Source organism: Chlamydotis macqueenii, chromosome 2 (genome assembly GCF_036417535.1).
Source record: "Chlamydotis macqueenii isolate bChlMac1 chromosome 2, bChlMac1.mat, whole genome shotgun sequence".
NCBI lineage: Eukaryota > Metazoa > Chordata > Aves > Otidiformes > Otididae > Chlamydotis > Chlamydotis macqueenii.
Genome location: NC_141557.1, coordinates 75,711,825 through 75,726,157, shown reverse-complemented (window position 1 = coordinate 75,726,157; position 14,333 = coordinate 75,711,825). Strand labels below are relative to the sequence as shown.

Below are 14,333 nucleotides of genomic sequence, written 5' to 3'. Positions count from 1 at the left end.
AATTAATCACTAATTACTCTTTTGGAAGGACTTTTTCAGTGCTTTCTTCAGTGCTCAGAATACACACATGGAGAGGCAGAATTATGGTTGTCCATAGTGAGGTCCCCTAAACTCTTCGTGATAAGGCAAACTTCCAGCTGAAATGGATCCAACAATCTATCACCATTGTAAATCTCTACACTATGAAGACCTTACGTAAGAGAGGAAGTTTTTTGGTACTTGTAAAAATTTATATTTTTGCTTGCTAACTTCCAATTAGAAAGCTTCTTATCCAGCAGAACATGGCTTTTCTAAGGTCTTTACTATCCTTCTAAATCTGTATATGAATTCAAACCAAGAGACGAGACCATCTGATTTACCACAAACTGACAAAAGTAAGGAAGTGTGATGTTAAAGCATCGTTTCCACTATTTGATCTAACTGGATATTCCCCCATCAGGAATCTTCAAAAAGGCAGCTAAAAGCAGAAATTTGAACCTCCAAAGAAAACAGGCAGAACGCGTGTGCACGCATGTGTATATGCACGCACGCATGCGCTGGAGCTCAGCACAGCACAGAGTAAACATTGACTAAAGAGAATATTAACAATGGGTCCCCATTCAACTTCTGTTTAAACAACAGTGTCAAGTGACCACATTGGCTGGATTATTAACAACGCATTCCCCACTAAGCTTATTACAGCATATTATCTATTTCCACAACTGAGGAAAGGCAAATCTGAAATGTGTATTCCTTGTATTTGTTATTTCTGGACTATTCACAAATAAGACTGCACAGGTGAAAGCCTACCCCATGATGTGCTGTGGAGGCCAGTACAACTCAATGCCAAAAAATTCTCTCATTTTAGCTGTGATTTCTATGTTTAAATGCTACAAATTTACTCTTCCCCAACAAGGGGAAGGATAAACTAGGGTCTTGGTAGCCACCAACATATTTGCACAAGGTTCATTAATTCACAGAGGATTATATATGGAGGCTCAACTAAATTAAAGACAATTAACAATTATTTTAACAATAATTACAACTAATTAAAATGCAAAACAGTAATTAATTTTTTGTGTGTGTGTAACTACTGTTCTTTAGAAATCTAACAAATCCTACTAACTGTATTTCTTGCCATGCTATCTTCATTACTTACTCCATGTTGCTCTGGAACAGATTTTAAGATGCAAGTTTTAGCTTGGGATATATGTACCTGTATATGTGTGTGCACACACACGTGCACATGCATTTTAATACAGGGAACATCACTGAAGAATTTGATTAAAGAGAGTAATTGGAAAAAATTACAAGAGTTCTGAGTAGATAAACAACAATATTAACCTATGAACCTTTTAAAAATGCAATGGAGGCAAAAAAACCCAAACTGTACCTTGTTCCAATATCCAGCCAGCTTCCATAATCTTTAACCAAAAAGAAAAAATGCTAGGAAATAAACCAACTTTGATTAGTACCTCAACATTGCACAATTTGAAACACAAAATTAAGAACCATGTTTTCAGGCTGTTTATTCCAAGTTTCTAATTCTTCAAGTAGAACAAGGGGAAGATCTTTCCAGGAATGCTCATTTGGACCATAGTCTAGGAGCCAGAAAAAGATGTTAACATGGCATCAAACACAAACAGTCAAAGAAGGACTAAGTTCTGTCAAGTTGGGCTTGCAAGAAACAAGATCACCAGCAGACAGCTTTTTCAATTAAAAAGCCAAGCCCCCTTATTGCTTGAAATAGCAGGATCTCAAATAACACCTAGCAAATAACACCTAGTGCCAAACAGAAGGCTACATATTATTTTCATGAAATTCCACCACAAATTTCTTTGGGCAACTCTGGCAGTTCTCCACCTGTAAAATGGGAATTATGTTGGAGGAAGACAGCACTTACCCTATTAGTGAATCCCCCAAATTCTAGTTAGTGGCCACATTAATTTAAGACCACAAACCAGTTCTTTCTCATTTTTTTTTCCTGTCAACTTTCTAATTTCTTTGTATATAAAGATCTCCTGCACATCAAACCTCTTTGGTAACATTTTGTTTTGTACACCAAGTACATATTTACTAATTGTTTTTAAATAGTTAAACCAAAACAGGAGAATATGTGAGATAAGACCTGGATAAACTGGGGCTTGGCACACACCAGTACATGCCTGCACTCTTCTTTTTGGTCTAGTTCGATTGATTTTATTAGTGAAATGCTATGAGTGTGGTTTACTGGTAGTTTAATAATTTTCCTGCGGAAGCTATAAAAAATGAGATTAGTCATACAGATTTATTTGAAACTACACAAAATTATACCTTCTCAAATTCTCACTCTAGAGACAAATTAGTCATCACTTGGTTTTTTACTTACAGTTTTTCTTATCAGGTGAGATCCACAGATCACACTGTACAAGGAAATCACATCAGGAATGCTGACTCCAAAAGGACAAAACTAAACCAGCATGTACAAAGTGAGAACACCAGCTCTATCTGCTGCTTTGTTTACTTTGTGATATCCAGGGGCACTGCTTGCTGGGTTGAAAACCACTTGAGGAGGCAACAAAAATTTACTTTTAATCTAGAAAAATTATGTTCAGCTTTGGGTTCTTTTAGCTAGCATGGTTTGTGGATGCAAGCTTTCTGAAAATAGCACTTCCTAACAGCTAATTACAAAGGGCACAAAAAGTGTCATTTCAGACGCTGCTGATCTCCTGGATTCTGACAACCCTAACAGAGCTGGTGGGTAATGCATTTCTCCTTTTCCTCTCTTTTTCAAGGGAAGGTGGGGTGAGTAAAAGGTTCAAAATTCGTGAAAAATTAACTAAACTTGGCACACAGCTAAAACTGATATTCTTATTTAAATTCTTCCAAGGAATTTGATTGGAAAGCACATGAAAAACTCAGAATGATAACTTATAACTTCATTTTTGTCTCCTATTATGATGAGAATATTGCTTCTTCAGAAGCATTAATTACATGAAATTCAAAAAGCTGTGATTGGAGGAGTTTTATCTCTAAATCATGCTAGGATTTCAATCCAATTCACTGCCCTAGTTACAAAAACTTTGAAGTCTGAAACAAATTCAGATCTCTCTAGACAGTTAGTAGAGCCCTCTGCTTCTTGATTTAATTTGAAGAGAATGTGCAACAACAACTTACCAAAGCCATAATGTCTGAAATCACAAGGACAAGGAGGAAAAGGCTGCAAAGAGGAAAAAAAAAAAGAACCAGACCATCAATCTTTATTCATGGTCATAGATGTTACAAAGCTTATTAAAATCCCCATAAAGAAATTAAAATAAGATACAATTTCTTGCACTTGTCTTGCAATCGCTCAGATACATTGCAATATACGAGAAACAGTTAAAATATATGACTAGGACATCTGGCATTTGTAATCCCATCCTGCTTGAAAAAGACATTTCATATTAACAGAGTTTCAGTTTCGCAACAGACAAACCTACACAAGTCATTTTTTGGAGAACAAGAGCATCTTACAAAGAGCACCCGCCCATTCCTGATGCAGGGAGCTCATATGCCAGTTAAAGCTGATTTAGAAGCAGACTAAAAAGTGAGCAAAGCTGTTTGGCAGAGCCAGACACCTGAGCTAATTGGTCCTATCCTCAAAACCACCCTGGTGGGTAGGAGGCTGCTAAAGATGGTGGCTCACCCACCTTCCAGATGTCTGGGCACCCATAAGCTGCTCTGGGAACACCCAACATTTTGGTGGTGTGCTCCCAAACCCACAGTCCTCTCTGTCAGATGGCAGATTACTTCTGGAAAGCAAGCTGCAGCCAGTAGAAGGAACCAGAAGGGAGTGCACAGAGCTATTTTTTCACCCATGAATCTAATCTTCTTTTCATTAAACTGTGTAAATCCTAAATTACACGAAAGCAATTGCTATAACTGGTTAAAACTAGTTTCTAAGTTAATGACAATGAAGCAATGCTGCAAACAGCCAGCCCATTAACAGAGACGTATTTAACTAGAATACAGTTAATTTATCAGTACTACCATCACAAATCCACAAAACTTTTTTGGGAAATGCTGCAGTGTTGCATGAGCATGTACTGGGGGGACATCCATACCAATGCCTCCTGATGAGGAAGTTTCTGATATTGCCTACATCAGCTTTGCTTCATTAGTAAATAAGGACACAACAAACCAACTGTATCTCAGATGCACTGAAAGGCCACCTACCTATGGCCCAGATCAGATGTTGTAATCTTATAGTGCCTAGGAGGCACTCAGCTAAAGGGCTGTTTTCACAGGCAAGCTCCATGAACATATTCTGACAGAACATTCCCCATGAACAGCAGGAAAAAAAAAAAGTCTTTAATCTGTAAATGGGGAGTTTAGGAGCAATTTGTCCAAATTGCAAAAAATCTACTTTTTGCCCTTCTGAACTGGAGGAAGCCTTTCTCAACAGAAGGACAACACTAATTTCAGGGTATGTTTATACACTACAAAGACAAGATTGTCCCCTGTGATGGCTTAATTTATCTAGCAGGGACAGCAAGAGCAATAACGAGTGCAGCACAGACTTCAGGATGCGCTGACAATCAGAGCGCAACCTCTTCAGGGATCCTGGGCATATCTTGTGGTTTTTGCCTTGTTCCCAGGCTGCCACTGTGGCAGTATCACTGCTATTGTTACTTGAGCACAGCTAAATGAAGCCGGCACAAATACACAGCCTCATAAAGTGGCACAGACATTCTCACGTCTCCTGGTTTAAGAAATTGGTATCGTTTCCCCTCTCACACACTCAGATGCACATTCCATAAAAGCCTGCAATATCACTGGTGCTGCCAAGGCAAGTGTTCACAAGTTAGGAAATGCTGACCTTTATGATGCCTGAGCCCTAGAAGCATAAATTGCTAGCTAGTCTTCTGAGCAACCTCGCTTCCTCAACACAGCTTTGCTTCTGTATAAACCTTAGTGAGAAGGACCAATATCCTTCCTTGGGGGTCCAGGGACAGCCCAAGTACGCTGCACACACAGTTAAGGCAGAGAAGGTGAAAGGGATGAGCTTTGTGCTTCCTCTTGAAAAAGCAGTCAGATTTTGGGCTGACATGCCCCTCGTTATTACTGGGTGGCATTGTATAAGTAGATAACAGGCAGTGCACAGGCAGGATGAAAACAAACAGAAAGGCACAGGGCATCACACCGAGTAAGGGCAGCTTCCTCCTGCTCAGCTGAGCAATATGCAGGACAGAGACCCTGTGGTCCCCGTGACACTGTCCAGCAAGACTTTCTGTCAACTCCACGCAACATCCCAGGTGACAAACTCAAAACCACATGGCTGACAGGGACCTCCTCCATTTCAGCACCATTGATAGTCCCACACGATAAGCAGAGGATTCAGTCATGTGCACTGGGTGCACTGAAAGGGGGAGGGAGGGCTAACAAGTCTTTAGACAGTGAAAAAAGTGAGAGGAGTTCAAGTCCAGATACAGCACTCCGGCAGCCATCTAGTTCTACTGTAAAAAATATGTAATACTGAACACATCTGAGAAGCATTAAGCTGCAATGGAAGGGCATACAGCCTTCTCTCTCTTTTTTTTAATGTTATTTGTGGTAAGGTCAGTGCTACAAAGCTGTAAATTGTTTGCATTATAAATGGATTATTTTTCAAATATTGTACTATAGGCAGAGATGCAATATAAAACAAAAACCAGACTTTAAATTCTGCTAATTTTTCTACATTACAGGGGTAAAGTGCTCCTTCTGTGTATTGTCAACAAAGAATATTAAATATCTGATTGTTTCAGACAGGGCCAACACTTCCATTTATACTTATTTATCACTAAGAAAAGAATTCCTGAGTTTGCAAAAATACTGAACAAAAACCGAAACCATAATAACAAATAGAAGTAACAAAGTGATCTACTGTTTCTTTTTTTAAAATTTAGATTGAGATTTTACAATTCTGAATTCTTGCAAAATAGATTTGAAATCATTACTAATGTAGAAATATAGCACTTACTGTACCTCTTAGAAGACAGTTGTGTTGTGACTTGAACAGCTTCGAAAGCACATGATACCAGAACAAATGGGATTACAACCTGTTTAAAACACAAGCTACATTTTGGTTTATAGTCATATTTACAAAACAACCTGTCAGGTTGTGGAAACATTTTCCTGCTTTTGAAATTATCACAGAATGTGTATGTTACAAAAATAAAATATTGGCAAAAGTAGAAACTGATTTTGCAGGAAGCACGTTTAGTAAATGAATAAAAAACCCCTTTCCATGGTCATAGCTGAACCGCAGTGAAATAAGCCATGAGGCAATATGGAAAAATGTAATTAAAACACATTAATGATCCTCACTTCATTTATCCATTTTAGCACTAGTGATAAACACTTCATCAAGGCCCAAAGACAGACCTATTCAGATCCAATATCTCATGTGACAGGCTGCAGAGCTCCAAGCGTAATAGGACAATCTCGTCTCAACCACAAAAACATTTGAATATAGAATGTATTCAGCAAGGCAGGGATCACACTGCCCCTCCCAAAGCCAAGTCAAGCAAATGTAAACAGTTCGGTAAATTAAGAACAAACCAAAGAAATTAGAAACATGAATGTTGCCTTTTACTCTTTCTGAAGTTGACTCATAATCCTAAAGTTAGTAATGTAAATCCATTGCTAAAACCTGTTCTCACACATCCAGAAGGTTTGCATTATTGACTTACATCCTGCAGTATAACACGCAGTATGCCCGTAACTTAAGTCTGCTTTCTCAGAGACAGTAGCAGTAGAAAGACAGAGGCAGGAAATACTGCTTATTTTAGCAATAACCCATAAATTCTATGTCTCCCTTCCTGTTTGCCTCTTTACCTCTCTGGTAGATCCTTTACTCAAATATTAGAAAAGTGCTCCCACACCTTGCCTGCAAACAAGTGCTATCCAATCTTTGACAGACTATTAAAAAATATAAAAAATAATTTTCTTTGTAAAATAACCAAATCAGTAGAGTATTCAAAGCCTGTACTTAATGTAATGTAGATACAGCTAATGAAATATATACATATCCTCAATGTTTCTGTAGATATTATACTATAGGTAAAGCTTATAATTTCTTAAATAATGTAAGTTTTTTCAACATTTAAAATATCCATTTTAATATAATAAGCTGATCTAATGCAGTTAAATTATACTTCCATGTAATTTAGCTTCTCTCTTTTGGGAAACCGAAGGATCCATCACTAGAAACAGTAAAAAGGCTGAAAGCTTCACACATGGTTAAGAAGGCTAATACTCAAATATATACAGATACATGTTTTTGTAAATTGCAAAGTAGCAACTGTGTACATTACGTCATTTACTAAACAGTTCTTAGAGAAAATTTCACTAAGGTAAGATTACTAACCTTTAGCAGAAGCAAGCCTCCCATCGTAAAGGGACTGAACACAGTCAAGAAACAATAGACAGAAGCAGGATCAAAACTAGAGAAACATGAAAAAGACATTACAACATATCCTTGAAATGCCATCTTCCATTAAAGAAAAAACCAGAATTTAGCTACTGCTGTAATGCACTGTGCATATACACATTATAAAACAACGCTTCCGACTTTCTCATCTCTTGCTCAAATATTAAATAAGCAAGGACAGACTACCTCACTTGTCTTTCTGTACAATTTTTCCCTGCTTGTGTCTTTCGAGGTGCCACGCTGTTGGTGATCAGTCGAGCTCTCTCTGCTGACACTGCCTGTAACTTCTAATGGAAACTGAGATGACCTTGTCATCCACAAGCTCAGGCTCCTCGGGAACATGTTATAGAGAGTAGAAACTAAGTAAATTGTTATTATTATTCCACTGATTATTGCTTTAATTCTGCTGCCCTGATTTTGCTAACCAAATTTATATTTAGTACACCAACTGCTGGAAGAACTTTTTGTACCCTGTGTCTCAAATAAATTAAAAAATTTACCTGTTAACAGAAGCTATGTTTCCAGTGCCAAAAAAGGCTGTCACTATGAAGAAAACCTAGATATATTTAAGGAAAACACACCACAGAAATGGTTGCAGCAAAACTAAACCAGTATTTTTTCCCCCCTTCATTCCAATTTACTTTCAAAATCCTACTAAGAAACTACAAGAAGCTGACCCACTATTACAGCTTTACATTGCATTAAGAAATCCAAAGTACTGCCTAAGTCTACCCAAGCTTTCACACATGACTATGGCGATTTTAAAAGACAGAGACTATCTGGGTAAGATTTTAGAGCTTGTCTTGAAGCTCCTGCCAGAAAGCTGCAGCTTGTTTTTTTCTGGGCCCCTACCTAGCATGATAGGAACACCGCTGGACTACTATCCCAGCTGCACATTCAAACGCTTTTGCAGAAGGTAATGACATAAGCATGCATACTGCCCTCCAAAAGAGATGGCTTTATTGAGGAATTGACCATGGAAGAAGTAGTTGGCTACAGAACAAGACTAAAGGTTCCTATGCTATCCCTCCCATAGGTTTGTTGTCCAAAGGTTATGCTGAGTCTATTCACTGCAAGACGGGACTCCCAGTGTTCTCCTTACTTGAGGGAGGGAGGACAACTCTGGCAGTATTTGTATAGCTGTAAGGTTTTTTTTTATAAACCCTACTGTTTTCAGCTAGGTACAACACTTGCTGCTATATGAGCCCATGAAAGATATTTTTCTACCTCCTGAGCCTTCCGGGAGCCATTATAGCTTACATCTCTTCAGTCGAAGAATGGCTTTTAAGTGCTTTTTTGCATCAGGCAGAGGGTTAGTCCCTACTAACGGCTGCTGTTGCCAGAGTTCCCTCTGGTCCTTCCACTCCTGTTATAGCTTCTGCATTGGATCATTTCAGTCTCCGCATAAACAATTTGCTACCAACTGTTCAGTAGAACTGTTGGGATTCTGCATGCAATATTTTGGAAGGATTTGGTCAGCATAACTAAAGAAATTATGCCTCCCAAGAGTATCACATCATTTCAAGTTTAGTAACACAGCAGTCTAACAGCATAGTGCAATTCTGTCAGTTAAGATTTATAAGAACAACAGTTCTGCAATAAAACAAAAAATAGCAGCAGCACATAGGTCTAATCAAAATGCTACGCTAAGCAATCTGGATTTTCTTCTGGAAGATCAGGCTTTAAGATCCCTCAAGCACATGCTGACTTTTGGCCCTACAGAGGAACCCCGAGACAGTCTTAACACACACAGCTCACAGTGCCATAGCTGCTCTGTGACTGCTCTAGTAGAAAAAGCTGCTTCTAATACCACTATTTTTAAACACTAAACAGCATCTAAATTAAAAAAGCCACAACATCTTTTGAGCAGGTGCTTATAATACCTGGTCTCTGCAAAAGGGACCTGCAAATTATGTATTTTTTCAGGAGCTGAACAAAATACATTCATGTGTTTTAGATTAAGATGAAATTAAAGTAGTGCTACATTCAAGTGCTAGATTAAAGTAGTACCATGCTGGAGCTTTAAAAAATACAATTGGATGGTTTGATTTTTGTTTTGGCTAATTTTTAGGATCTGACAGACAGCAGTAGCTTTACTAAAAGTTAGCTTATATTTTTTTTTTTAAATAGCAAAATAGCAAATGAAAGCAATAAATTTACTGCAAGCTGTCTCAGCTGCTTTTCAGGTATATTCTAAAGCAAACACAAACGTTCAACATCCAGCAATTCTTCCTGTCTCCTTCCTTAGTGCTGAACTGCCTACTTAATGAGGTATCTGTTGCACTTCCTCTGCTGCAGGTTCCCAGTGTCCAACAGCACTCTCCCAAATCCCAACAGCACAGAGTCTGTGACCATGATCCACCCTCTCAGATTTGGTTATTCTACAAACTATAAAGCCTTTTTATAGGTACCAGTACTGAGCTATGATAACCCATCTGCACTAGAAACCTGTATGTTCTAGACTGGCTCATAATTTCTCTCCCACTTACATACTCCTCACCCCTGCTGCCAAAAGCCTCTCACTTAACTGCAGTCCCATGATGGATGAGAAAAATTACAACATTATCAAGTCTGCACAGCATTAAAAAAAAAAAAAAAAATCAGCAGCAGTTTCAGTTACAGTAATGCAAAATAACTGCTGCGTTAGTGAACAAATGCCCCCAAGCCCAAACAATTTCTAATTGCTGAAACCATGGGTGATATAAATAATCCTGAACTAGATTCTGGGAACATGTTTCATGAGACTCTGCAGGAACTTTCCTTCTCAACTCGTCTGGCTGGCCATGGCCAATGCCTGCCCCCTCACATCTTCTTCCAACACACTGCCACACTCTAAAAATCAGAAAATGAGAATAAGTTAAATATCACTTTTTCCAACTGACTTGTGAAGGTTGAATGAGTTCCCTCCACCCAAAATGTAAACTTAGGACTCCTTAGAAGTAGTTTAGTTTGACTGTAATGGCCAAATTTTGATTGCGAGGCCTTTTAAAACAAATCCATCTTTTCCCTGGAAGGCAACAACTGGCAAAAGGATACAAAGAAGAAAGACCTGCGGACATCGTCTAGGTGGAGCTGTCGAAACTGGGTTATATCAGTAGCATAGGCGAAGTTGAAAACAGCAAGCTGGAAAGACAGCAGAAATCAATACCTAATGTCAAGTGATGTACTTTGATAAAACCACCATATTTTTACTGAAAGGAACAAGAAATAAACCTACTTTTCCCTATCAACTGTGATTACAGTGGCAGTATGCTAATGACTGCATACCTTTCCCACATTTTCATTATACTATAATGAATCTGCCAGAAAGATTGTACAAGTGAGATGATCAAATGAACAGTGGAGCTTCCACTGTTATCTACACTGAAAATGAACTTCTGTGCCTTAGATTTATTACCATCTTTATTCATCATAAATATTCCTCCTACACACACGCACTTCCACTCCTCACATGAGCATGTGGATGAAGACCCACAAAAATAAAAGACTGCAATTATCCTCAGTTGACTTATATTGTGAGTGAGAATACAAAAATAGTCTTAATCTTCTTCACTCAGTTCTCAGCACGATATCACTTGACCTCAAGAAAAATTGTCTTCATAGAGTTTAAGAGGTCAATGAACTCCTTTTCACTAGGGAAAAGAAAAAAATTGAGTAATATACATTTAACACTGACAACATTTTAATTAAAAATAATCTCACATCATTAGAGAACTGAACTGTATTCTCTAATAAAAGGCTTACTTTGTGTCATACATTAACAGGCATTCTAAGGATTACTTTTCTAACCTGAAAACAGGAACCAGGAGGGAGCATTATGGTTCTTTTCACTTGAAACCAAAACAAAGCCACATGATCTACACAGTGACAACAGAAAACCTAATTACAGCTCGCCTATGTTCTTTTCATTTGCATATGATTAATAAAGTGTTCATAACTGTTTAATACTGCTTTAATAGAACTGTATTTTAAAACAAATAGAACATCAGACCACCACCAGGCAGGCAAGCATCAGAGATGCCTTGTTACAAGATGCAAAAGGTAGAATGGTTTCTGGAGTGGAAGAGAACGTATGTCCCACAGATGACTGTGCTGTGCTAGAAACCTCCCATTGCAATCATGCCCTCACCTTAACTGTACTTTTTTACATTCCAATACATTCTCTGTCACTTAAGATACTACAAAACATGCTCACATAAAATACCATAAGTATATGCAGCATAATTAAAAAGCAGTTCCTATTTTCATTTCTGATATTCAGCCTTAAATTCGTAAATTCTCTTCTCTCTCAGTTTTAAAATTGTCCCCCTTGTAGGAGACACAAAACCAAGGTACGTGTCAGGTCCACTTTGGTGACTGTTTTGTCTCAGATTTCACCTCCTGGCACTTCTCCCTAATTATTATGACCTGAAAAAGGAAGGAAAGATGTGTACCGCCACTTCTCTTGCAAGAGACTCTGGCCACTCTCATGCATCTGTACTGAGGTTCTCTGTGACCTGCACCAAGGCCAGAACATTTGGGAGAAGCGGAGGAGAGCTGTGGTACACACCTTCCTGTCTCTGTCCACTCAGACAGCTCTGCAACAGGCACTTCACTTCCAACCGAATCAATGGCATAGCCGCAGTTTGTTAAACCCTTGACCTAATCTAAAAGCAGTGCGAGCAGCACGGGCTTTGAAAATTGCAGACACAATATACTATATTTACGGTGAAAGAAGTTGCATCGATACCTCTTACAAAACTCCCTCTCTGGGCAAATTCAAGAATGTACTAGTTCCAATGTAGTCTCCAGCTCCTTATCTGTCTAATCAGAAATAAAACATCATCCTTGATGAAGAGTGGCAGGACAAAGTCAAATAAGATTTCTGTTTTTTCCTAGGAGTCATTTCAGAAATCAAATTATTTCTTTTCAGTTTTTCACATGGACACTCGTGACTCTGCCATCAGAATAAAGTATAGTGACATTGCACTCACTCTAAAGAAAGTTACTGTACTTTATGCTGAATTAGCACTCCACTTGACTAACAGAGGTTTGTAGCCTATAGAACACACCACGAAGTCAAACTGATTTCCTGCATTCCTAGAAATAGCTCTGATGTGGAATATAAATTTATAAATTATAAGTCTGTCCTACAAGGTCACATTCCTATTTTATAAAACAGCTGGTACTGGCTTCCCAACCTTAAAGAAATGCAAAGTGTTGCTCTGTGAAAATCACTCAGAACATTTATTATATCCTTAAGAAAAAGAAAAGCTAAAGCTGATAATTAACCTGATACAGCTATCTGGAGCTTTTACCTTTGGTTTACGTGAAAGACCATAGTGCTGCAGTGCTTCTTGCTCCATATGTATCCACACAAACATCAAACCAAACAGCACCAGTGGAAACAGAGCTTCATACCTGAAAAGTAACATAATAATCCTAATAAGTACAGTTGCTAACAACTATTTAACTTCAAATACTGACATGTTTCTTCTTTTTTTCTTTACACAAATGATATACCAAAGACCTAGTGGCATTCTCCCTCCTCTCTCCCCATTTCTGAGGAGTACCCACAGTTGGCTGGTTGAAGTTTAAAGGCACACATTAATTAAACATTAAAAGTAGGAGAAACAGAAGCTGCTTCAGCTTTATCATGCTTTGCATCCATTTTCTCATTTGATGGCTGCCACAACATCGGCTGAGTGCTTTTTGTGTCATGATTAATTTTAACAAAACTGGAATAAAATTAAAACAAAACAAGAAAAAAAACCACATTTGGCATCTGTATAATAAAAAGAGCATTATGTTTCACTGAAGTTAAATGTCCTTTTCTTTACTATATACCAATCCATTGCAATAGCAGCATCAAGTCACACTCTAACCAAGGCAGCTAAGCTATTCCAGCTAGACCCCTGATCTCAGAGGAGTACTTCTGGCTCAGACGGCACTCAAACACAGCAAACTATGAGTATACTTACATGAGAGATTAAAATCCCCAGGTAACTTATGGGTGTAGATTGTCATTGCCCTCTACATCTCAGTTGCACTCATTTTTTTCTTTCAGGATAAAATTATAATACTGACACTGACTATGACACTAATACTGGCAAGATTGTAACTTCTCTCCTTTATTTTTTCCCCTCCTTGGACACACACTTACTTGTCTGAAAATAAGAAAATTACTGCAGTTAATTTTGATATTGTTTCTGTATTGTCTCCCTACTTGTGTAGCTACAAGCAGCTTCAAACTGGAACAAAAAAATCCTTGACAGACATTTCTGCTTTAATTATCAGAATGACAAGCAGTTAAACATGAAGATGACAATGGTGGGGTTGTCAGTAACAGAAGTACCTACAATTGTCACAACGGTCAACGCTTGTCTACAAATTGAATGTCTTCAACTGAGTCAGTGACAACTGGTTGTATGCAACCATGCTCTTCAGCTGGCTTTAATACTTCCACTTTACTGAACCTAGAGAGGTGCTGTAATTATCTGGGCAATGCACTGAGTTATACCACTACATGGTATAACAGAGCACTGAGGAGAGAAACATTGGATACTGTTGGCACTGAGTGCCCTGGTTTTGCTATGATTGTTTGTTTTGGGTTTGGTGTTGGCTTTTTGTTTTTGTTTGCTTGTTTGTTTTTTTTAAAGAATTGTTCCAAAATTTGTTGGTCTATTTGAACATTGTAGGAAGACAGCAGGGAACAGTCAGCATTTCAGTGGTCTGGTGCAGGGCCAAAATAAAAAAAAAAAGTATACAAAATACAAAAAAAAGTAAGTCTTGGAGTTTACCAGCCTCCAAGGGAATAACATTCATGCTTTATTCAGTAGCCAGGACAGGCTAAGAAGGTTGAGTGTAAGACTGTGTGTGTGGACATGAGTAAGATTACGATCAATATCTTCATGCGGAAGTGGGAGGAAAAGGAGGTAGA

General features: G+C 38.2%; 1 protein-coding gene across 6 annotated transcripts in view; it reads right to left on the bottom strand.

The window, feature by feature from the left end:
- PIGN (phosphatidylinositol glycan anchor biosynthesis class N) overlaps nt 1–14,333 on the bottom strand; it is a 101,349-nt gene that overhangs the window by 6,443 nt on the left and 80,573 nt on the right. For 5 of the 6 annotated variants that reach the window (XM_086740334.1, XM_086740335.1, XM_086740336.1 and 2 more), the window contains 7 exons: nt 12,712–12,814; nt 10,451–10,537; nt 7,915–7,970; nt 7,352–7,427; nt 5,968–6,041; nt 3,136–3,178; nt 1,373–1,425 (listed from right to left, as the gene is read on the bottom strand). In XM_086740334.1, the coding sequence (XP_086596460.1) occupies nt 1,373–1,425; nt 3,136–3,178; nt 5,968–6,041; nt 7,352–7,427; nt 7,915–7,970; nt 10,451–10,537; nt 12,712–12,814 (492 nt within the window). Of the gene's footprint in view, nt 1–1,372; nt 1,426–3,135; nt 3,179–5,967; nt 6,058–7,351; nt 7,428–7,914; nt 7,971–10,450; nt 10,538–12,711; nt 12,815–14,333 lie in introns of those variants that run through there. The other variant, XR_015257643.1, reaches the window with a different exon arrangement.